Raw genomic sequence first — 25,626 nt, 5'->3', positions numbered from 1 at the left:
CCCAGAACCTTGAGCGTTGGCCTGGTCTTTGAGCTCTGCCTCTCCCATCTCCCTTAGGAGCTGCTTTATGAGCTTGTCAGACCCAGGGCCCCAGATCTTCTAGCACTGGTGTTGTTGGTGTGATTCAGGTGACAGAGAGGTCTTCATCTTGTTCCTTAAGATTTGCTGACCAATGAAAACTGGGACACTTGGCCACGCAGGCTCCATCTTTGCTCTCTTACTCACAGGAACTGAAGGTGTTTAAGGAAACTGTTGGGATGGCTGGTTCCTGAGGAGATGATGAGGCTTAAATTTACAAATGCCCAGAACTGGAGCTGGACAGGTCTCAGAGGAGACCAGGCCCTTCCAGGATCAACACAAGGTTACACTAGATATACTCAGGCAGACACACATGAAAGCTGTCACAGGCCACAAAACAGTCAGTCTCTAAGCAAGCTTACGGCCTCTCACAAGGCAGATGTGTTGCATGTGGGCTGCAAATTGCAGACTTCCGGGAACGAGAGAGAAAGGTGGCAGGTTTGTTAGGCTCCCTGGGGTGGCTTGTTTCAGCAACACCTACTTGCCCTGCCCATCACCACATCTCCCTCCCAGCTGGTGTGTTTGCCTGGGTCACAGGCAACCCCGAAAGATGCAGGAGGAAGCACTGGAGCGTACCTCCAGTGTCCTCAACTTGGAGCACCTGTTGCTTTCCATGTGAGAGTCTACCTGATGTCATGGCACTGTGGGGAGACATCCCAAAGTGCTGGGGGAAGGGAAGCCCAAAGGCCAAAGCAAAGGAAGATGCAGAACAAGTCCGGCACTGCAGCCCGCTGCACAGTCCTGAGGGGGAGCCTTCGGGCACATCTGAGTCCCCGGGCAGCGAATGGAAGCCCTTTTGGGGTGATATGTCCCTTGGCCACATACAGGGTGAGGATTCAGCCAGAGCCCAGTTATCTCTCATGTACTACTAGGATCTCTGTGGGAAAGCAAGAGCTAGTGTTCTAGAAGCATCCACAGAGCCAGCAGTAAGATGCATGGGTGCTCACGGCCTCTGAGGTAGCTGGAAATTTGTCTGTTCCCAGCCACCATGCTCTCCCCTTGGTGTCTCAGAGCTGGTGGCCGACTCCCTCTGCAGGCTGATGACACCACACTTGTCTCAGGATGAGCTAGCACGGGGCTACCAGGAGAAGAGCCAAAATGTCACTCGTGCCACCAGTGGGCTGCCTCCTGTCTGCTTTCCTAGGCAATGAAGTGTGGGTAGGCATCTTGAGCCCCGTGGACCTGTAGACACCATGTCTCTTGCCTGGGAAGGTCTGCGTGCTTATCCAGAGGTGACCAGCAAGGCTGGAAGTCATGGTCACACAGCCTGTTCCACTAGTCTGCCTGGTAGCCTCTGTCTCCATTCTCACCTCAGCTGCCCTGGGCTGGTGTGTCTGTGGTGGTTGGCCATGGAGATTTTTTTTTTTTCCACCATGGGGCACTAGGGCAAAGAGCTCAGTGAAAAGCCAGGGTCTCTAAGCGGGTGTGGCTGGTGGGGCAGAGCCAGGGTTAAGGGTGCTTCATTCTAGTTGAGAAAGGTCTCATGCAGCTCAGGCTGGCCTTGAGCTTTCCATCTTTCTGCCTCCCCTGTCCTTAGTGCTGGGACTACGGGCATGTGCCACCACACTCAGATGAGGCTGTTAACTTTCAACAGTCTCCTGGGACCATAAACAACAGCTTAAAAAGGAAGAACTCTCTCTGTTCTGGGGACCTGCCATCCATGACAAGGGTTAGCAGATCAGGTTCTACCTCTAGGCATTGGGAAAGGGCCCTGTTTCTGGAGGTCCCAGTCATCTCCAACACTCTCTAGCTCTCCACCAGCCAGTGGTTACTGTAGGGAACAGCATACCTAACCTGTTGTGACCTTGTCTTGGCTGCATGCTTTCTTTTCTTTGTTTCTTTCTTTCTAGATTTATTTATTTATTATTTTTACATTACTCTGCCTGCATGTACACCTGCATGCCAGAAGAGAGCACTAGATTTCATTATAGATGGTTGTAGATCCACCATGTGGTTGCTGGGAATTGAACTCAGGACCTCTGGAAGAGCAGCCAGTGCTCTTAACCTCTGGGCCATCACTCCAGCCCAAAGACCTTATTTCTAAATGTGGACTAGTTCACGGTCTCCAGGTAGACAGAGACTTGCAGGGCCACTCTTCAGCGCAGGGCAGCTGGGAAGAACAAGTTCTTCTTTCACTCTAGGTAGCCTCCCTGGAGTATGCTCCCTTCCAGGTAGGCATTCCTCCCGGAGAGCCTGAACAGGCAGCAGAAGTTGCTGGAAGCCATTGCTGAGCTCCTGCCACACCCAGGCTCTATGTGCACACACTGCTCCAAGCCTTGCAGCTAAGCAGCCTGCCAACTGAGCGAAGGTACCGAGTTGGCAGGGGCTTCTGCGGGATGCGGTGAGGAACTCAGTGGCTATGGAAGCAGGGCATCCTCAGTCCCTTCTCTGTGGCTGGCCTGGGACCACCGGCTCCTTTGGCACCTGCCTGCCCCACTCCCACCTCCTGCTCTAGTACCGAATTGGGAGCATTTTGTCTCGGCTGTTTTTTTTTTTTTTTTTCCTACTGTTCACATGGAAAGCATTTCTGCTGTCTTGAGACTTGTCTATCACGTCATGCTGGCAAAAACCTCTGTCCCCAGCTGTTACAGCACATCTGTGGAAGGGGCCCTGGGACACCTAGGGCTTGGCTGCCTAGGTCCCATCTTCTTGATTATGAGCTTTTCTTCATGACTGTTGGGGCACCCTGGACCTTGAGAGCCCCCATGACAAGATGACCTTGGCATGCCTCTTCTGACAGGCCAGAGTTGGGTTTGGCCTTTGGTGGGGGTGGGGTGCTCAAATAGTAATATAACTAACTATAGGACCCCTGGAAAGAAAGGCCGTCTTTGACTGGACATCAGACACAACCCTAGACATGGGGAGGACCCTAGAGAGCCTGCTTCAGTGTCCTGTGCCACCTGATGAGGTGAAGGCATGGGCTGCTGCAGAAAAGGCTGCTAGCGCTGAGCTGGTCATGCTGGCAGCTCCAGGGTACCTGTCCTGCCCTGATGCTGATCCTGCTGGATTCAGGCGCTCCTGACCTCATGGTCCATCCAGGGTCCTAAGTCCACACCAGGCCTCAGACTGAAGGTAGCAATCATGAAGGACCTCACCAGCCTAATTAGGGACCCTCTCAGCTGCAGGGAATGATGCTTGAGGATTGCACTGTTGGGTCACAGGCTGCATCTGGCTCAGTGTTGGGGAGTCATGAGCAGTCAGGGGTGCTTCTGAGGAAGGTAGGATTCTGCCTGGAAGGTAGGACTCATGAGACTTGTGTCATGCCTGCTCCCCTCTCATGGGAGCCTGGGGACAGGCAGCCAAAAGGCCCGCACCGCTCCCTCCTTCTCCAGTGTGAGAAGAACTGGGTGGTGTTGGAAGAAGAACAAAGCCTGCGCACCCCCTTGCCTGCACCCCTGGCTATTCAGTACCCACGGATATTCTGAGCAGCCCCACAGGAGAGGATTCCAGACACCTGCAGCCAGGCAGGGATAGCAAGAGCCATCCAGGATCCTGGTCGCCTCGTCAGCATGTTGATGTGAACACAGATCAGGGGGCTTACAAATAGGTCAACGGAGTCACAGACAGAAGGCAAGCAGACCAGACAGACTAGAACAGGATACATCCCGGGGAGGGGGCCCTTGGGCATGGCCCCCAAATAGGGAAGACGTCACAAGGCTCACAGCACACTCTGGACTTCACACGATGGTCACGAGGGGATTTCTCTTCTACTGGGCAAGAGCATGGGCACAGACACTTCCCTTACCCTTCTTCTTCCGGACTGAGGCTTGCAAACAGAAAGGGAAGCGCGTGAGCCACCCACGGCGGCGGCGCCCTCCCGTGTGGGCCCACACCGGGGGTCTCACTCAGCTCAGTGACCATGGGACACAGGCAGGGGAAGCAGTGTGGAGACCATCAGGAGTGAGGGGCAGGGGTCCAGAGTGGGCCTAGGACTTGTCCTTGGCTGCTCTTTTTACCTGCCCTGCCTCCTTTGTGGCGGTGAAGGGCTTTCTTTCTTATTTTGGCTCTGGCCACCAGCATGCCACAGGAGTTTCATGAGGTGAGGCAGGAGGGCAGGTCCACCTTTAAGAGGGCATGGGGGCCCTGGGGACTGGAGGCTCTGGGAGCTGGAGACAGCCTCTCGTTAATGAGCTTCTGTTGAATGTGGCAGCAGCCCCTTCTGTAGGGCAGGCTGGCCTTGGCCCATTGTAAGCAGGGTAGACATTTGGTCATGGGGACGTAACTGGAATGTTCCCAGTGGAATGCTTGAAGGGACAGGATAGAGTCAGGGGCCTGGCCGGAAGGAGAGGATGGCAGGGAGGCACTCCAGTTTCTGGGTGGAGAAGCATTCCTGTGTCAGGGTACCCTTTTCTAGAAGACTGACAATTTGAGGCGAGCTTCAGATTCTAGACCCGGGAAGCAGCAAGAAGGACGGTGTTTGACACGAGCAAGGAGACGGGGGTTGGGGGAGGCGGGCGCTGAGGCTGCTCTCTGCTGGTGGGGAGTTGCGGGTGTCCCACATAAGGCTGACATCCTGGCAGGACACCACTGAGAGCTACTGGTATTAAACCTGAGTGGTTGCCTCTGCACTGAGAGGCCCACCCTCACCAGTCCTATTCCTGCTGTTCACGGGGCCAGTGCTTCCCCTCATCATCTCCGTGGCTCAGAGTCACCCTCTCTGCAGAGGTCCCTCGGCTACCTGGTGGCACCCAGGTGACATATAAGATGTAGCTTTCAGTCATGTCACAGTCATCCCTTTTCTTAACGGTCCCAGTGGCTGATGGTCCCCCCTGCAACATCTGCCTCCAAAGGGACAAATGGCCAAGTCTGTTTAAGAAGGCCCTCATAGAGCGCTAGGTATGCTGAGATTCTCTGAGGAGTCCCTGAGGGCAGGGCCTCGGTGGCTGGAGCAAGCTGGAGGCCAGGCTGAGGGAGGGTCAGTGAGGGTGCCCGAGGCAGCAGGGACACTGCTGCGGGGCCAGCGGGGCTGCTTACCTTTGTCCACTAGTGAGAGGCCCAAAAAGTCAAAACAAAACAATGTTAGATAAGCAGAAAAGAGTAACAGCCCCACCCCTAGACATCCCACCCATGTCCCCCAGTAGAGTAGCCAAGCCAAGCGTGGAGCCGTAGGGCATGCAGGGGCCGGGGCAGGGTCAAGCAGGCCAGCAGGAGGCCGTGCATGGGCTGAGGGCGGCAGGGCGAGGTGGCCTTACCGAGTTCCTCCAGCTCCGCTGTCATGGACTTGGAACGCAGGGTGAGGGCCGTGGTTGGAGCCCGCTTTGGAGGTGGGGGAGCTTGATGGGCAGGCAGAGCAGGTATGAGAACCACCGTTAAGTTCTCCACCCTATCCTATGCCCCACCCCATGCTCCTTACTTTTGGACCTAGGAAGAATCAGGGAGGCAGTGGACTTCCAATCTGTGTTTTGTGGGGCAGGCTGACGGGTGGTTTCGGGGGGTGGGGTGGGGGAGTCATGGTTGGCTGCCATGGTTAGCAGCAGCCCTGGTTCCCAGGATGGAGTAGGGTAAGTGCTTTGGGCTGGCGAGGGGACCTCAGGCTCTGTTCTTTCTGTGCGAATCTGACTGTGACAGGGCGGGGAACAGGCAGCTTTGCCACTGCCTGCCAGGCCATCACAGCAGGGCCACAGGCTTCAGTGGAACTTGGGAAAAAGCCGATGGGTGTCTAGGAAATGTCATCCCCCTAGTCTCCTACTGTGGCCTCAGCCATTTCCAGCCCTCCTTCTAGATAGCCCTGCTATTTAGTGAGCCTTGGGGCAGCCATCTCTAAACCCTCACCTAGCCGTCCCTGGTTTACACAGCTGCTTTGGGGACAGCTGGTTAGAAGGACTCCTTTATCCCCCACTTCTGCCCTACAAATGGGGCAGGGGTGTCTGTTCTGTATTTGGTGCCCCCTTTGCTGGCCCAGCAGTGGCCTTCCTTAGCAGATTGGTGAGTCAGGCTCAGTGTCATGGCCTTGGTCACAAACTTAAACGATTCCCTATTGCCGTGGTTCTCAGCTGAAAAGAATCCTGCTCTCCTCCCCATGGCCCCTGCCTCCTCCCCTCTTCCCCTTGAGGCACACACACCTTTCTTTCTGGCGGTGTCATCAGGGTCGAGATTCCTGGTCACCGTGACGACCTTAAGGACGAGGTGATTCCCTCCCTGGCGGATCATGTTCACCACCTGCCTGTGACCCACCTTGACGACATTTTCATTGTTAACCTGTGGGGAGAGAGGCACGGCAGGTCAGCAGCCTGTGAGAGAAGGCAGAGGCGGCGAAGCACGTGCTGGCAGCACCCCGAAGGGGACGAGGGGGACTTTGGTCTCCATGGATGAATGTTTGCTTTGGAGAGGTCAGCGTGTGTGCTGCTGTGGCTGCGGAGGAAGGAAGGGGTGAGGGGTGGGGTGCTTCATCCAGCACCCTCTGCCAGGACTAGTGGGTCCCACCTCACAGAATTCTCAGGAGATGTCCAGGGCTGGGTGCAGGACAGCTCTTTCTTTTTACAGTGAGGCAGAGACCTGGCCCCTAATTGCTTCTCCTATGTTTTGGCCCGTTGCTTCTAGGTTACCTCTTTTATTCTACATGGAGGCGGAAAAGCTTGGCTTTACAAGTTGCTAAGAGAGATGGTACTTCTGCCCTGGTACTACAGGGAGGAGGGAAAACAGCCCCAGTGATCCTGGGAGAGTGGGGGGTGCTTGTTTGGATCTCAATGCTGTGCTGAGAGCACGGCCCCAGGTTCAGAAAACCTGGACATTTCAGAAGCAGGCGCCCTCTTCCCATCCCTCAGGAAGAAGCAGACACAGATTCAAGCAGAGGTGGGGCTCAGCCTCAGCCCCTTTGCCAGAAGCTCTTGGACCTCATCACGAAGATCCCCAGGCCTTGTCCTCAAAGTAAAGACAGAGCCATAAGGATGGGCAAGTTGGAAGCTGGGGAAACGCCCGCCCCAGCACTGTGCCATCCAATCAAGATCCCCAGGGGCCAAATCTTGCCCAACAGTGTTGGACAGCATCTCAGCGATTGGAATGTAAGAACTCCAGCACTTTCACACAAACCCCCAAACCTCCATTCCTCCACAGTGATATGGTAGAAGTCCAGGAGCCCCAGCCAGGGTCTCAAGCTCTGTTATTCACTCAGGAGCCATCTAGCCTCCCCTAACCCTCTCATCTGCTTGGAGTTTTGTGACCATTGCCTTTGACGATGTCTGTTTGTGGGATTCTAGAAGGGCACAGAACAGACCCTATATATTGCTGCTGTTAGGGTGTCCATGGCTCTGAATCCAGCCCTTGGCTTGGCTTTCAGAGTTCAGCCTTCTGATCATAGCCAGGATTGACAGCAAGCAGTGACCCGTGCCCACACTCTGTAAAGGGAGTAAGTTATGAAGGGGACTGGCTCCTGAGATAGAGGAGACACACTGAGCTGACGCAGCTCAAAGGCAGGCAGCTGTCCTGTTGGCTACCTTCTGTGGAGTCCCTCGAACCACAGGCGTGTGTCTACCAGACAGACATGGAGGTGAGGGCTGGCGTGGGCAGCTGAGAGCCGTTCACTCACCTTGGGCCGAACTTGGGAAATGTTAGTAGACTGGGCCCTAAGTGTCACAAAGCAGCTGGAACCCGAGGCATGCAGCCCTGGTGACACACACTTGTCATTAGACAAGTAATGTCAAGGAGCACAAACCAAGTCACCCAAAGCAAGCCAAGCTGGGCCAAGGAGTGGAGCTATGGCTTCACTGGATGTTCAGGGGCTCTGCAAAACTTTCCAGCCCTGTAGTCACAACTGTCTCAGCACAGATCACATTCCCAAACCCATGTGCATGGAACTCACCCCAGAGGTGATGGAGGCCTTTGGGACTTATATTACATATATGTCTTATTGCTGTCATGCACACACACACACACACACACACACCATCTGACACAAGTAAGCTAAGGAAGGGTTCATGTGGCTAAGAGTTATTGAGGGCCCAGTCTGTCATGGTGGGTGTTAAGACATGGCTGGTCACATCGCATGCACAGTCAGGAAGTGAAGAGACAAATGCTGGTGTTCAGCTCACTTGATTCTCCATCCCCCCCCCTTTTTTTTTCAGTCCAGGACCCCAGCCCACAGGACGGTACCATCCACATTCAGGCTGGGTTGTCCCTCATCAATTACCCTTACCTGGAGATTCCCTCCCTCAAGAGTGACTCATTAATTGGTGAATACTTTCCAAAAAGGGTACCAGGGGCTCCCTGGCCTGTCCCTCTGTGAGGGACCATCGAGGACATGACAGTCTACAAGCCAGCATATCCAGTGCCTTCTTCCCAGTCTCCCAGCCTCCAGAGCAGGGAGAAAAAGAACCGTGTCTCCCTTTATTATAGATCAGCAGGTGAACAGCCTTGGACAGAAGCCAGTGACCAGCCATGCTGTGACACTCAGCCTGGAGCTGGGCTACCACCCTTCACTTGAGGCCCTTAAGAACCGATGTTCTACCTGCCACCCCTCAGTTAAACACAGGCCTCAGGTGGGGAAAGTCAGCATCCCTGCCAGCAACTTCCCTGGGAGTGACTTGTGATGGTTGAAGGGAAGCTAGCAGGCAGAGAGGTAGTTACAGTCCCCAAGTCCGGCAGCGGGGACAGAGTAGCTCCAGCACAGCCTGCAAGGGCCAGTGCTGCTATGGAGGGAATTCAGAGAGAAGATGGCACTGGGAGATGCTAGCTGGGAAAGGAGCAGACCTCATGGGCAGGCCCTGGAGCTTCACCTCCCTGCTTTGCAATGGTGGTGCAATGCTTGGGTGACTATGGACAGCTAAAGAAAATCCTGGCACTGGTTAATTGACTAGATATCCTGACAACTACCACCTGTCCATCTATACCAGGGGGTGGTGTGGTCTGCTGATCCCCTCCCTCTTGCAATCCTTAACAGTCTATAAATTCCTGAGGATGGACAGGGAGTCATGGGCCCCTCTCCTCTCCTGTCGCAGAAAGCGAATGGTTCCAGTCTTGTGCAGGGAATCATGTCTGCTTACAGTTCAGAGGGCAAGAACACGTCCTGTCTAGACAGCCGCATTACTGAACAGTGGGGCTTTCCAGGGACACAGGGATGTGGACCCCTGAGGGGAGACTCTTTCTAGGAGCTGTTTTTCCAGGCTCCTTCCTTTTCTGCCATTGGGCTCCATTCTCCCTGAGGCTTCAGGGCACTCTGCCTCCTCCCTTCCCCACACTGGGAACAAGAGAGCCTTGCTGTAGGAATAGGCCAGGTGTGTCCATGCTGCTGTCACCTTCCACACTGGGAGGGCACTATTGGGTGTCTCATGGCACAGAGTCCCAGCCCCAGGCTAGGCTGCAGAGTCCCAGAGCCTGTCCTGAACCTCTGACCTCACCTTGTAGGACAAGATGAGGTGCAACCCCTCTTGCAGACAGAAAGACTGGCTGCTCCAGCTGCAGGGACACGTGACATGGAGCTATGGGCTTTGGCGTTTGTCCTGCTGAGTTTCTGTCGTGCCTCGGTGTGTGTTTCCCCACTATGCGCCATTTCTCCCTTTGGAATGGTAAGTATATTCTGTGCCATTACATGTCGGAAGTATGTAGTTTGCTTTTTGGGTTTACAGGGGTTACAGTTAAGAGACTGCCCTGAGTCTCAGAAGAGGTTTTGGGCTTTCAAACGGTGTTGAGACTGTGAAAGACTATGGGGACTTTTTGAAGTTGGATTACATAAATGCGTTTTGCACTGTGGTATGGTCATGAGCCCATAGAGGAGCCAGGGAGTGGAATGCTGTGGTTTGGGTGAGAATTGTTCTCCAGGGACTTGGGCATTTGACAACTTGGTCTCCAGTTGGTGTTACTGCTTGGGGAGGGTTTAGGTGGTGTGGCCGTGCTAGAGCAAGCATGTCACTGGGACTGAGCTTTGAGACTAGAAGCCTCATGCCACATCCAGTTTGCTCTCTGCTTTGAGCTCCCCACTTCCCACTCCTGCCACCATGCCAGCCACTGGCTGCCATGTTTCCCACCAGGCTGGACTCTTAACTCTTTGGCACAGTAAGCCAAAATAAACCCTTCCACAAGTTGCATTTGGTTATGGTATTTTACCATGAAAAGCGGGTAATACTGACATGGCAGTACCCACAGTGGAGGAATGCTGACCTTGGACCCTCTTACTATGCTCTTCACCCTCCCTCCGCTTCTTCCCTGCAACCATGAAGGACTGAAATGCTCTTGCTGATTTGCAAAAACAAAAATGAAAGCAAAAACAAAACAAAACGAAATCAAACTTTGCATGGACCGTGTCCTCAACCTTCAGGTCAGAGCTGAAGGCCATGCGGCTTTGTGGATCAGCTTCCAATATGCACGTGACAGGTTTAGTGAGGCACACAATGCAAGTGCAATATGTCATGGTGCTTAAAAAACAGATGGGCAAAGGCCCATGGTCTCTGCAATATAGAGACTCCTCACCGAAACCCAGGTACAATCTCCTCACCACCGCAGGGACAGAGGAGTCACGGGTCTGGAGTCTTCATAGTCTTCCAGCCTACAAACAGGCCTAAAAACATGTTAGCAGGCGATGAGTGTTTAGAGCCAGACACAGTCCCGAAAACAAACGGCTCATGTGCTGACAGAAGCCAGAGTGGGCAAGAAGGCTTGCTCTTCCCCCATCTGCTGGCATTGGCACTTGGAACTTTCATGGGGTTTTAAAGCACAAAAGGCCTGGACCTGCAATTCTGGCCTGTTACCACCAGGGGGAGATACACATGCCATATGCCACATCAGCAAGAAGGTTCCAATAAGCCCTGATGCCCACTGGAGTTACCGATTTAGAGCTGAAAACAAAACAAAACAAAACAAAAAACCCAAAACTTTCAATTTACAGATCCAGTTACCCGTAAGGAAGCATTGGGCCTTTCCATATATCCTTACACACAGCCAGGGACCTGTGGAGGGTGAATAATGCAGGCTACATGGCACCTAGCTGTTTTGTAAAGAACAGGATCCCATACAGTCCTTCACAACACATTCGGGTCTCTCATTGGAATGCTCCTTAAATAACAGAGTTGTGTTTGTTTGTGTGTGCGTGCAAACAGCGGACAGAGGAGGCTTTCTGCTCCGTGCCCACTTCTCCAAAGCCTTTAGCAAATCCTTCCCATATTGTTGACTCTCCGGGCTGCATACTGGGAACTTCCAGCTCTCATCTGCCGAAGAACCACCACGGAAGCGGTGACTGGAGTGGCAGCAGTGGGAACCTCTTTTCCCCAGCCCTCCTGCCGTGCTTCCCGCTCTGGCTCTCGGGATATATATTCATCAACATTTTAACTAGACCAGCATTCACCATTCCTCTCGACTGTGCGATAATCCACCCATACTTAAACCACACACTCTAATTTGATTACTTTATCATCTCCTGCATCCACCCCCTCTCAGAGAAAAATAATTTTTTTTATTGGTTTAATTTTCTATGTACTTAACAGTAATTCAAACCCAAACACTCCCCTAATTCTGAGAATCCCTCTTCACAAGCTTCGGATTCATGAGGCTTTTAACTTTGTCTTGAAGAACTGTCTCCTGAGGTCTTCCTGTTGGTTTGTTTTTGACACAGGGTCTCACTATGTACCCCTGGCTGGCCTGGAACTCACTATATAGCTTGGGCTAAACTTGAACTATGGGTGATCCTCCTGCCTCTGCTTCTTGAGTGCTAGAACTCCGAGGGTGTGCTACTACTCCTGGCCTCTCTTGACTTCTGATTGGCACTTCATAGTTGAGACTCAGTGTTTTCCAGGCTAGTCTGAGGTCCCCATCTCACCATCCATGGGCGCCCTCTGACACTCATGTTGGATGACTTGAGGGTATACGAGTGGTTTATTTGGTTTTGACTCCTGTTTTTGGGTAGATGAGGGGGGGGTAGAGTTTCCTAATATAGCAATTCGGAGATGAGTTTTGACACACTGACTTTTGACCCTCAAACTTCAGCAGTAGCTTAGCTGGATAGAAAACTTGAAGGTGGGGGCCCGGTGAGCCCCTGATTCTAATTTTTCAGGTAACATCTGTGAAGACTGGACAGCTGCTCTCCCTACCCAAACCAGGATGAAAGCAGAGAAGGCAGTGGTGGGGTGCGAATGAAGGCGGGGGAGGGCCTTTGGATGGGAGTTGGGAGCAGTGCCCTGTGTGTCATCTGCAGCTCTGACAGAAAACTGTAGTCGTCCCAACTTGAGAAACCAGAGGGCAGAGCTTAGGGCCGCCACGGGCCTCCAAACAAGGCAGAGTCCCAGCAGGAAGGGGTAAAGGGGGAGGTGCAGGTCCTCTGAGTAAACACTCCCCAGACCTCAGGGTAACTGTGTCAGCTGTGTGTGTGTGACAGAGGCTCACAGCAAACTGCAGACAGGGCTGAGAGAACCTGGATGGAATTGTGAGCTGCAGCTAGTACAAGCCACACCGAGTGGGACTTCAGAGTCAAGTCAAGCTGGCAGTCAGGTCCACGGAAAACACGAACGTTCACCCAGGAACTGTGGCAGAGTCTAAAGTCACCACACCCGACTGTCACAACATTCAGGTCACAAGTCAAACCCGCTCAAGACACAGAGATGAGCCGGCACTGGGGTTGTCACACGGGGGTGTTAGCATAGTTCTTACAACGCTTCGCTGGGTGGGCTTGACAGCAGAATAGCAATGAAGGAGCAGTGACTCAGAAGAAGACGGAGAGATTTACAAAAAGAGCAGAGACCTAAGGATGCACGAGGGCATCAGCCAATGGCCTAACGCAAAGGTAATGCGGGGTTCTGAAAGAGAGGAAACTGGAATCATAGAAGAGAAAGAAGTCAGAAATACACATACACATACACATACACAGACACAGACACAGACACACACACACACACACACATACACACACACACACACGGCTAAAAGTGTACCTGGTTTAGTGGAGGATGTAAACCCACAGATTCAAGAAATACAGTGAGCTTCAAAGTATAAAGCGAGTCCCAGGCAGGGACATTACACAGCCAGCCCCCTGGAAGCCGAAGGCAGTGTAGATACATTAAACCAGAGAAGAGGCAGAAACCCTGCAGGCCAGAAGTCAGGGGACAACGCTCCCAACACTTGAAGGACTTTGAATCTGCTGAAGGCATTAGTAGAGGATGAAGACCGGCTGAGAAATGGCTGTCCGCAGAACGATGTGGCACCTGAGGCAAAGCTGACAGCAGTGGGGGCTATAATCACGCAGATTTAGACACGGGACAATCAGCAGGAAGGAAGGCAGCTGTGCCCCTGCGGTTCCCAGACACAACAACTGGGATACAAAATATGAAAGTTTTTTTTTTAAAGAAGACATATTTATATATATATATAAAATCAGTTCACATTATAGATGGTTGTGAGCCACCATGTGGTCGTGGGGAATTGAACTCATGACCTTTGGAAGAGCAGACAGTGCTCTTAACCACTGAGCCATCTCTCCAGTCTCAATATAAAAGTTTTATGTCACATCCGTACTACCAACTCCAAGTAGGCTCTGAACACTGAGGAGTGCCTGTGGTCCGAGAGCCGCCACTGCCAGAATATACAGAGGGACAGCTAAGGCCCATTGCCAAATTAAAACAGAGTTCCAAGAACAGATAAGCCAAAATGTGGCAGGAAGGGGACACAAGATGAAAGGAGCAGGGAGAAGCAGGAAAGCAAACCCACAGATCCAGACTAAATGTCAGTAATGACATTAAATGTTAGTGGGATAAAACTCCAATTAATAAGCAGATCTAACCAGGCATGGTGGCCTACAACGCTAATGCCAGCACGCAGAAAGCAGAGACAGGCGGATCTGAGTTCCAGGCCGGTCTCAAAGAGAAGCCACCCCAGATACAAAACGGATTAAAAAGACAGATTTAAAATGTCATTCATGGATTTTTCTCTTAAAAAGGACCTATTTTATTTTTAATTATGTGTGTATTGGGGTGGGGGATGGGGATGGGGAGCTGGGGGTGGGGTGGGGGGTTTGTACACCATGTGCATGTATTGACTGCAGATTCCAGAAGAGGGCTTTGTGTGTTCTGAGGCTGGATGCTAGAAACCCAACTTAGATCCTATGAAGGTGCTCAGAGGCAAGTGGTAAGGTTGGTGCAAGGGTGGAGGCCACCTCAGCGCCCACAGAACAACCACCTCCAAGCAGAAATGCCGTGCAGCTGTTCTGAACCCGGCCAATATGTCACCATGTGACCCAGGAACTCTACCCTGGAATGTAAGCCCAGGACTATTAAAAGCAGCTGGAGACACATGAAGCCGATGTATAGAGGTTCCTGGGGGGAGGGGAGCCATGGGTTCAAGACTGCCTGTCAGGGCAGCATCTTGGTCTACAATCTTATTGTGCTAATGTTTGCACAACTGAAGCTTATGCTTTGTGAATTCTACCTCCAAGTTTTGTTAACGGGGCTGGGGAGATGGCTGAGGGTTGAGAGCACTGGCTGCTCTTGCAGGGGACCCAGGTTTGGTTCCAGCACCTGCGTGGTAAATTAACCCATCTGTAACTGCGGTTCCAGAGGATCTGATGCCCTCTTCTGGCCTCTGTGGGCAGTGCACTTGTGTTGTGCACAGATACACATGAAATAGAAGAAATCTTAAAGCAAAAGCGTTATGGGAAGAAAGGAAGGTTTCGAGGCAGCAATAAAGGCGTATCTAATAGCAAAGACTCCTCAAGTGTAAACTTTTGCATAAATACAGACAGAGCTCAGCAACCCACTGAAGCAGTGAGTAATGCCCACATCTGTACACTAATCCTTCCCTCGACGGCTGACACAAGTGCTTGGCAGGAGCAGCGTAAAGGAGGTTTATCTTGCCTGTGGTTCAGAGGTACAGCCCGCCATGCCAGGAAAGGCAGGACTGAAGACGCATAAGGTCGCTGCTCTCGCTGCACCTGCCGTCAGGAAGCAGAGAGAGATGAAGGCTGGTGCTCAGCTTGCTCTCTGCTCTTGATTCAGCCTGGGACCCCAGTGCACAGGGCGGTGCCACTCATGCTCAGGCTGGGCTTCCTGCTCCACGTAACTCAGTCTGTCCCTTACAGATGTGCCAGAGGCTTGTCTTCCGGGTCATCCCAGACCAAGTTGACAGTATTAGCCATCACATACCCTGTTCCCAAAGTGATAGGACAACTAGACAAATGGATAAAGATGACAAGGGAGGTTCAGGATTCTGAAGGCTGGTGCGCACATGTATGTATGCTTATGTGCACGTGAGCGCACATGCATGCATGCATGCATGCATAGGCCAGCGGACAACCATGTGTTATGTACCCCTGGAGGATGGGGTCTTTCACTGGCTTGGAACTCACCAAGTAGGCTGGACTGGCTAGTCAGTGAGCCCCAGGGACCTGCTGTCTCTGTCTTTCAGTGATGGGATTACAACCATTCACCACCTCATTCAGCATTTTTTTTTTTTTTTTTTTGAGACATGGTCTCACTTTGTAACCCCAGCTGGTCTAGAACTCACTGACATCTGCTTGCTTCTGTCTGGGTGAGGACTGCCGGGGTTAGAGGTGTGTGCCAGTGGTTTTTGACGTGGCTTCTGAGGACAAGACTTAGTGTCCTGCGCCAACAAAGCAAGCGCCTCTCTGCCTGAGCCATCTCCCGAGCCATGCTTAGCTATTTTATTCCCGTGTGACCTTCTCTGAGTTTCACGGGTGTATCTGGTGTGTCTAGTGTGACTGTTTTCACCTCCTGTTCATCAGAACACTCCAGGTGTTCAGATTTCGAAAGTTTCCCCATCATTTATCAATCATCCTCTCCCCGTCTCTCCGCACAGGGTAGCCCAGGCTGCCTCTCCTCCAGCCCCCTCCATCTCACACCATCTCTTCTGTTCTCAGAGGTTCTCTCCAATGTCAGCTTCCAGTCCATCTATCAAAATACTCACATCTGCTGCCATATTTTTTTTATATAAAATTCTAGAACTCTTATTTTGTTCTCTGAATGTTCCCTTTCAGAAGGGCGTTTTGTTCTTTCTTCAAGGAGGCGGCATCTTCTTTGATCTCACGGAGTGCAGGGATCTGGAGTTTGTTTAATAATCTTCTCCCCGCACAGCGTCCCCTCCCATCTTTCCCATGGTGTGTTTTTAATTCTTTATTAACGTTATTTATTCCGTGAGTGTCTCTGTGAGGAGGTGTGCCACAATGCACCTTGTGGAGAGGTCTAAGGAAGACTTGTAGGAGTCAGTCCTCTCCTTCCATGCTGTGGATCTTGGGGACGGAACTCAAGTTGTCAGAGTTGGCAGCAAGGGCCTTTACCCACTGAGCCATCTTGCTACCCTGTCCCTTCTGAGGCGTGTTTGTTTTGAGCTCTGCCTTTGGAGTTAATCTTTTCACCAAATGCCTGGGGCTCCTTGTTGGCCCCTCATGTTCTGAAGGGGCTGCTAACAGGGTCACTTTCAGCCTGACCCATTGTTGGTGAATACCGGGAGACTGACTTAAAATTTACATGGAAAGGTTAAAGATCAAATTAGCACATGTGCCACAGAAGCAGGACAAAACCAGGAGCCGAGATGACTGCCCTTCAAGACATACCATCCAGCAGCTGGACTCAGGACAGCGGGGTGCCAGTGGGAAAACTGACAGCAGGTTAGCGGAGTGTAACGGAGAGCCCAGAATAGACCCCCGTAGTTTGGCCCACTGATCTTTTGACAGAGGATCTCTGTCAATGCCACGGACAAAGAGCAGGCTTTCCCACAAAGCCTGCCGAACAATTGGACACCCACGTGCAGAAAATGAACACCGACACAGACCTTAAGCCTTCAGAAATTAACCCAAAATGGATCACAGTTCTAAATATAACACCCCAGGCTATCACAACTCCTGGATGATAATGCTAGAGGAAATCTAGGTGACCTTGAATCTCTAAATGCAACACCCAAAGCAGGATGGAGGAAGGAGTCACCTGCAGGATGGTGGGTTACATCAGGCAGAAGGCTTGCATGAAGAAAGACCACTGTTAAGAATAAAAGTGCCGTAGACTGGGGGAGAAAATCTATGCGAAGTACACATCAGATAAATATTGGTGTTTAAAATGCCAAAGAACTCTTCAGTGCTATGGAAGCGAACAACTGAATTAAAGACTGGCAAGCTTTCTGCTTAGGTAACCACGACAAAGACCGACATGGGTTAGATAACTCCACAAAGGCAGGCACATACATGCGGAGCCGAACACCCAACAAGACCTGTGTCAATGGAGGAAGGGCTTCTTTTGGCCCATGAGTTGAGGCAATACAGTCCCCCATGGTGGGGCAGGCATGGTGGCAGGAGGGGCTGGGTGTGCTCACAGGACTGAGACTGCTGGCTTACATCCCTGCAGATCAGGAAGCAGGGCAGGGTGGTCACCCTCAAGGTCCACCAACCAGTAACCCACTATCTTCTGCTTGGCTCCACAACCTCAAAAATTCCACACTGTTCTACTTCCCTTTCTCTTGCTGTGATAAAACACCCTAACGAAAAGCAACTTGAAGAGAAAAGGGGTTATCTGACTTCTACTTCCTGGTCGCAGCATTGTGAAAAGCTAGGGGGGAAGAAAACTGGAGGCAGGGACTTCTAGCTTGCTCACACACAGGTCCATGCTCAGCTGTTTTTCTTCTATACCCCAGGAAGGACCGTAAACCTAGGGAATGGTGCCACCCACAATAGCGAAGGCCCTTCTGTATCAAGTAACAATCAAGACAACCCCATACAGACATCAGGTCAGTCTGATCCAGGCACTCCCTCTCTTCTCAATGACTTCAGGCTAGGTCAAGTTGACAAAACTAACTAGGACCACACATTCCACCCAAACAGCACCACCAGCCAGGAACCAAAAGTTCAAAAGCACGTGGGATGACTTCTCAATTCTGAACCTGAACAATGTGGTACTAAGAAGTTGCCGATTCACAGGACGAGGTACCCTCCCGGACCCATTAGGACAACCTCATGCAAACACTGTACCCCGAGGATCCCCCTTTCCTGTACTTGGTCTGGACCTTGTGGGGGATATTCCATCAGTTTTTAAAAATGTAATAGTTTTATCAATTCTTTAATAATTTTATGCTGTGTAATTTGATCATAGTCACATCTACTCTTCTCCTGTCTCCTCTCAGATCCACTCCTACCCTCTTCCAACGTCATGTCCTCTTTTTAAAAAAAAAAACTAAAATTTGTTTTTCATATCCCACCGAGTCCAATTTGTGCTAGCCATTCACACCTGCATGTGAAACTATAGACGGGCGTGTGACCAGCCTACCGGAGGTTATACACCTAAAGAAAACTGGTTCTCCACCTCCCCAGAAGCCATCGACTGTCCATAGCTCTCCACCCAGGGGTGGGGGCTCGCAGCCCCTGAGTCTGGTAATTTCTTACATAAATAAACTTATTCTTGTTGCATAACCCAGCCATCCAGTTTCTTGGTATTTACCCGAGAGAGCTGAAAACTCAGGTCCACACAAACACGTGAATATGGATATTTCTAGAACTGTTAGTCTTAATTGCTAAGACTCAGAAGCAATTATGATGTCCTCCGGTAGGTCAGTAGATGAACAAATTCTTGGTGGTACCTCTATAAAACATTATTCATTGACTGGAAAGAAACCCAGTGGGCTATCAACCCACAAAAAAGGGGGGGGGAGGAATCATTAATTGTCTATCTCTTCGTGCAAAGGACGCACAGTGAATCCAAGTTCAAGATACTATGACCATCAGTGGTTCTAGGATGTGGAAGGGCAGATGGAAAACGGGGACTTTCTGTCCAACAAAGCCATCTGTTTGATACCATAATGGCGGACAGTTGTCATGACACACATCTTAGAAACTGCGGGGTGTTCAGCACAGAAAGGATGCTCAGTTGCGAATGCACACGTTAACAGCAGTCACATACAGATCACAACTGAGAGGAAGGAGGAGGGCAGCTGCCACAAAGCAAACAGGCGATAACCAATAGAGAAAGGGCTTTGCACTTTCTCACTCATGTTTTTAAATTTAGGTTTTAAAATTATGCATGTGGAGGTCAGGGGGCAGGCTGCGGGAGCTGGTGCTCTTCAGGGATGGACTCAGGTCAGGTCGGTCTTGGCAGCAAATGCCTTTGCCCACTGAGCCATCTCTCTGGCCCCCACTTCTCCCCCTATGAATTAAAACTATTTACAAAATAAAGTGTCTGTAGAGGTGTGTACATGTGAGCACAGTTGCCCATGGAGGCCAGAATACCTGGCCAGATGGAGTCGGAGAGAGCTGTGAGCCGCCTGATATGGGTGCTTGGACCTGAACCTGGGTCTTCTGCGAAAGCAGGAAGTGATCTTACCCCTAACCACGGAGCCGTCTCTCGGAACAGTTTTTATAAAGAAGCTCCCTGGGATGGCAAGATGGCTCAGTCTCATGAAAGGTGCTTGCTTGTTAAGCCTGACGACCTGCGTTCAGAGTTCAGGACTCACATGGGGAAGAAGAGACCCTTCTTTAGGCAGTGTCATAACAAACTCAGGGAGATTTATTTTTTTTAAAGCATTGGAGAAGTTTGCATTCACTGTCCCCTGTAAACATGCCTTCTGCCTCAGACTAGCTTTAGACTGCTAGAAACAGAGTGGAGACGGTTGAGGGCGTTTCCACGTGCTCCCACCTCCTCCCCTGTTCCCTGTTTTGCAGGCGCGTGGTGTTTTCTTGAAATTCACGAGCTCGTATGCACACATGATTATTCACCAAGGCCACGGAGTGCTAGGCTTTAATTTCTACCCAGTGTCTGTCTACTAGCTCAGACCCTCCTGTTCTGTTCATAACAGGGGTAATAAACTATTACAGCAGGGATGGTGCTAGGTTTTCAGTCTCTCTCTCTCTGTCCCTCTCCTTTTAGACAAGGTCCCATGTAGCTCAAGCTGGCCTCAAACTTGCTTTGTATCCAAGGATGCCCTTGAACGTCTGATCTTCTTGCCTCACACCAGCCCCACTCCGGGGAGCAATAGAATCAAACACTTCCTTCTGAGAGATTTTTGTTGTTGTTGTTAAAAATGAGAAAGGAGATCTGTCAATATAGCTTAGTTGGTAGTGAATCTGCCTAGCATGCATGATGCTCTAGGTTTGATCCCCAGAGTTTCATGACCTAGTAATACACACCTGTCACCCCGGCACTTGTGGAGGCAGGGAGATTAGGAGTTCAGTGTCATCCTTGACAATGTAGCCAATTTCAGGCCAGCCTGGGCTACTGAAGACCCTGTCTTTAAAAAAACAACAACAAGTAGACATGGTGGCTCACGCCTTTAATCTCAGCACTTGGGAAGCAGAGGCAGGTAGATCTCTGTGAGCTTGTGGCCAACATGGTCTATATGGCAAGTTCCAAGCCAGGTGAAACCCCATCTCAAAACAGGAAGAGCAACAACACAGAACAACAGAGAAAGGAGTGAGCATGCATCCCTCCTCACTATGGACGAGGAAGCAGGCTGGATATACCTTCCTTGCCTTGCCTTTCCCACATCACAATGTGCCCTGGAGTCACTGGCACAGCCTGCCCAGAGATACACCTCTCTCTGTACACTTTAGTCCTCTGCTGTCACAAACAGCCAAAGTGAACAGCCACTGTAAGGAACAGTGCATTTCTAGTTTCCTCATTCCTTATCCTCTTGCCTCCTCCCTGGTGTGCACTGTTGTGGAGAATGGATGCATGAAGTCCTGAGTGAAAGTATATGGTTGACATGAGCACAGCCTGTAGAGGTATTTTAATTCAGAACATGGTTGCTCTGGCAAGGGATCACATCCAAAGACCTTCTGGTTCTGTGTGATCTGGCTGAAATGCAAACACTCCTTCAATCTAGGGGACAGAGGCAAGCAGATATGAACTCAAGGCTAGCCTGGGTACAGAGCAAGTTTCAGGTAAAGGAAAGCTTAGGCCCAGGCATGGTGGTACATGCCTTTAATCCCAAACAATGAAGGCAAAGTTAGTTTGTAGAAGGAAGCACCCATGTTTGAAAGTGATGTTTAGTTGAGCGGCAGACAAAGTGATGAATCATAGAAAGATTTTACAGAATAGATGATGCCCAACTCTCACAAGAACAGAGGAAAGGGAAGCTACTTAAGAGAGCAGCACGGAGAATGAGAAGAGAGGAGGGAGTCTTACAGGGAGAGTTTTACAGAGAGAAGTAGAATGAGAGAAAAAAGCTAGACACAGGTAAAGACAGAACGAGCCAGAGAACGAGAAGGAGCCAGAAGATTAGAAAAGCGTACTGGAGTTAGAGGCCAACCAGAGCAATTCAGAGGCTGAGAGAAAAGCCAGAATGAATAAGTCAGCTGGAGGAGAGAGTTTGAACCAAAACAGTTGAATTGAACCAGCCAGCCCAGAGCTCAGTAAAAACAAGAAAGGGCAAGCTTATTAAGCAGTAAGTCTCAGAAGCTGAGAACATTCTAGGCCTAGGTTAGTTTGTATGGAGGCTAGGCACCTTCAGGACTAGGCCTAGGTTAGCAGAAGGAGGCAATAATCCTCTGAGACAGTGATTGATGCAGACGAATGAAAGTTCGTTTTACATAGCAGCATCAAGGCTGCTGACGCCTCAGACCCATTGGGATGGCAAGGCCTTCCTCTGGTCTGTGTACAGATGTTGACAGTGCCAACTTTCCCGTGTGCACATCTGTTGTTTCCTCAGTGTCTACCATTTCTTCATCCCCAAATTCCGGGACCAAGCCATGCAGGATGTGGCGCGCTAGTCTGGGTGGGCACGCTGGTGCTACTGCTCCTAATCTGTCTTCCCATAGGCCCTCAGGTTCTGGGCACCAGGCTATCTCCTCCCAGCGTCTGGGGACCTGGTTCTGAGAAGCCGACTGACTCTCAGCCCACCTGGCAGTCCTTCTCCACAAGCTCCTATGAAGTGACCCAGCATCTGGCTTCCTGGCACTGTTTAGTCCATTTGCCATGTGGCTTCTAGAGTCGAGTATAGGCCATCTGTTTCTGCACTTCAGGCCTCCTTAAAGATGGCTTCCCTGCTGCCTGAATGCATTCCAGAAGGCCAGTCTGGATGCGTGGCTTTAAGTCATCAGCTTTTTACCATATTTCTCACTGACAGCGTCCCCCTCCTCCCAATCCATTTATTCCTGGAAAGATGCAGTGAGGACAGAATTACAAAGGATAAAAGAAGCCACTAACTGTGCATTCCCCTGGAGAGTGGTGGCCCAGGGGTCCTTACCCTCTCCAGCCATGGTAGAGTTTTGAAACCAGTTGAACATGCCCAGGCCACACCCCCACCCCTGGTTTACTGAAAGCTCATCTTTTTCCTTCTATTGACCCGACCCCCCCCCCCCCCGCCTTCTTCACACAATACCTCCTATCCCACTAAGGTCTCCAAGACCCCACATGCCTGCTCATGATGCTCAGGCTGCTTTCCCAGCCCTGGGCCCTGCCCAGCCCAGCCCTCTAAATGAGCTCACAAATGCCCTCTAAAAGCTGCCCCCTGTCTGCCCTGTCATCCGCACAGAGTGGGTGTTAGTCCCTCGGCCACTGTGGCGGGTGCAAAGAATGTGGGAGCAGAGGGAAGCCCTTCCCTCCACTCCCCTGCTCACCCTGCATGGGCAGGGCAGGTTCAGGTGTTTCTGCCAGAGAGCCAGGGACCCAGCGACAGCTGTTTCTTTGGGTCCAAAATGCGCCCAGAGCAATAGCTCCTCTCTTAGCAACCATTAAGAAACACTGCCGCTAGAAACGTGGCACTGGGGGCTGTGGCCATCCATCTTCCCCTAATACCTCCCTCGGGTACGGCTTTAAGCAGCTTTCCTCACATGCTGTCACGAGCGCTGGAGCGATGGCTGCCTTGAGGAACCTGAGCTGCCTTCATCCCTGGTTGCTATTATTGCTATCATCATCATCATTATCATCATCATTTTATTATTGTTGTGGTACTGGGGAGGGATGGGATCCAGGGCCCTTACCTGTTAGGCAAGAGCTACATTCTAGCAGCCTTTTTTTCACTTTTTGTTTTGAGATAAGGTCTCACTAAGTTACCTTGGTTATCCTTGACCTCACTCCAGGGTCCAGGCCAGCCTTGAATTTGCAATCCTTGAGTAGCTGGGAGGATGGGCCTGCCCGACCCATCAGGCCTAGCTCTTCCTTAGTTATTCCTTCCTCCCACTCGTCTGCACCTCCCCTTTGCTGAAGTCCTCTGACAATGACTGAGCTGCCTGACTAGGGGTGAGGCATGTGTTGATCAGGACCCTGAGGGGCCTTGTCTCTTCTCTGGGTGGAGATCTGGCATCTCAGTTCAGAGCAGTGGGAACACATCTAACGAGGATGACTTTGCCAGGCCAGGGTGCTGTCACACTACAGTGCCCCTCTTCTCATCGGCCAAAGGTGAGCCCCTCCAATCACCCCCACTCAACCATGCCACTGGGTGCTGGGTTCAAGGCCCAGGGGATGGCTGGACAGGTGGAATGCTACAGGGAGCTGACCAGCCCTTCAACGTAGAGTCAGCATGAGATGAGGACCTACCGTGTGGCCGTCCACAGCAGCCCGCCCAGCTGTTTCCAGAGCCAGGTCACATCTGCTGTTGTGCATTGATAGCCTTTGGTGGGGATGGAGTGCTATCACTTCATCAGCCCCACTGCACAAGACCTCACGCTGGTCCACCAAATGGATGACATTACGGTCAGTGGTGGTGTCACTCTGACGAGCAGTCAGCTAGCAAGATTTCAAGGGACTGTGTCAGTAGGTATCAACAGACACCGTAGGACTGGGGCAGCAGTTATCCCCATTCTGCAAGGGGTTAAAGATAGCATGGACCATCCTTCTTCTGCCTAGAGAGTAGGGCAGAGGAAGTCCTGCAGCTGGGGGCAAGCAGACAGGCAGACACAGATACATCATGCAGGAGGAGGGCAGCTGTGACAGCCACCTCCCATCTGCCTACCCAGTTGGAGGATGCTAAGGGTTTCAAAGAGGGGTGAGCAAAATCTGAAACTCAGGACAACAGTGGCCTCTGCCCCTGACGAGGTGTGCTCACTAGAGAACGTGGCCACAGCCCTCAGCTGCTGTTGCGCAACTGTGACCTTGAGATTTTGCAAGGAGCAAGCAGCTGGCTCCCACCTGACGGTCCCTCGCATGCCAAATGCTCCTAGAGCCACGCTGTGTCTGCCACAGAGCCTTCACAGTCCTTGGAGAGGTCTGGTCAGCCCCACTGCACAGGACCCCAGGCTGGTCCGCCGTACAGGTGAGGTCATGAGGTCATGGCCGGCATTGGTGTTATTCTGAGACAGACAGTAGCAAGTGCTCCAATGGCTTTTTATGTCTGGAAGGAAAAACCCACCGAGCCTGGGAGGAAAACCACTGAGTTGCTGGGCCACTTCTGCCTGAATGTGAGACGTCCTGGATCCCATCCCCCATACCACAGGAGGGAGGGAGAGAGAGAGAGAGAGAGAGAGAGAGAGAGAGAGAGAGAGAGAGAGAACCAGAATGGCTGCTGTTACTGTCTTCTAGAGATGCTGAGAAGGCTGCAAACGTGAACTCCCAACCATGTGGAAACCTAAGCAAGACTGCATAATAACGACAGCTGACACACAAACTTCACAAGGTCCCATCCCTAGACAACACGCTGCAGGCAACCAGTCGTTGCCGAGGGAGGGAAAATCGGTTACACTCAGGGATGAACCCCTGGCAGGTTATCCAATCCCAAACGGTCAGCCCTAAACACGTGTACGCATGAGCAACAGTAAATGGTTCAAAGGTTGTGTGTGTGTATAAAGCAATTGTCGCTATAGAAAGAGAGGTCATGGGAGGGCCTGGGGACGTAAGGAGTTGGAGGGGTTCGAAATGATGTAAACACAGTCTGTCCTCATATTTGAAATCTTCAAAAATTTAGATAAAGAAGGAGAAAGTTACTGTGTAGAACCTGTCAGGCCCCGCACTGCGGCAAATGTCTAGGTCTTCCCTGGCAAGGAGGAGGATATGTTTCTGCCCTTCCCATGACTTCACACACAGGTGTGTTCCCAAGCTCATGCAGGTGTGCACAGCGTCCGCAGGTCTGTCTGGAATGTGGAAGCAATGCGGGCCGCACCGGAACACTGTGTGATGGTCCCAACATAAAGCAGGATACCCGGCGGTAGTGAGTGGGGACATACACGTTGATCACATGCCATCAGGCCCCTTCCTGAGCACGGCCAGGAGAGCATTTCCAGAGAGGAGTGCCTGAGGAGGGATGACCCGCCCTGAATGGGGCCGGAAGCATCTCATGAGCTGAGGTCTTTTTTTTTTAAAGATTTATTTCACTTTAATTTCATATGTGTGACTGTTTTGACTGCATGTATGCATGTGCATTGCATGCACGCCCACATGCCTTCTTCCTTCTGTCTCTCTAGGTGGCTCTGCTATTCTCACTGAGGACCTACCGAGCTCCCAGGTGCCAGATCTGGGACTGGGCACAGCTTGCCTCGCTTGGTCGATTGCCCTCACAGCCTGCTGCATTGTCTGTCTTCCTACCTCGCATCTCCCTCAGCCTAACCTTGACACTGAGGCTGGCCAGACAAGTGGGCATACCATCACGCATCTAGGCTGCAGCCCTGGGCTGTGTGCCTCACTCTAGAAGACAGAGCTGGTGTGGGGCTCGGAACACTTTCTTCTAACCTGGCCCTCCTCCCTCTGACTCATCTGGCCAGAAGGGCAACGA

At 51.5% G+C, this 25,626-nt stretch overlaps 1 protein-coding gene across 10 annotated transcripts in view; it reads right to left on the bottom strand.

Annotated features, from left to right (window-relative positions):
* The window catches only part of Shank2 (SH3 and multiple ankyrin repeat domains 2), a 435,523-nt gene that overhangs the window by 23,792 nt on the left and 386,105 nt on the right, over nt 1–25,626 (bottom strand). For 6 of the 10 annotated variants that reach the window (XM_060383254.1, XM_060383259.1, XM_060383260.1 and 3 more), the window contains 4 exons: nt 6,141–6,276; nt 5,272–5,351; nt 5,053–5,074; nt 3,824–3,844 (listed from right to left, as the gene is read on the bottom strand). In XM_060383254.1, the coding sequence (XP_060239237.1) occupies nt 3,824–3,844; nt 5,053–5,074; nt 5,272–5,351; nt 6,141–6,276 (259 nt within the window). Of the gene's footprint in view, nt 1–3,823; nt 3,845–5,052; nt 5,075–5,270; nt 5,352–6,140; nt 6,277–25,626 lie in introns of all 10 variants that reach the window. The other 4 variants (XM_060383257.1, XM_060383264.1, XM_060383258.1 and 1 more) reach the window with 3 other exon arrangements.

Source organism: Meriones unguiculatus, chromosome 1 (genome assembly GCF_030254825.1).
Source record: "Meriones unguiculatus strain TT.TT164.6M chromosome 1, Bangor_MerUng_6.1, whole genome shotgun sequence".
NCBI classification, from domain to species: domain Eukaryota; kingdom Metazoa; phylum Chordata; class Mammalia; order Rodentia; family Muridae; genus Meriones; species Meriones unguiculatus.
This window is presented reverse-complemented; position numbering and strand designations above follow the sequence as displayed.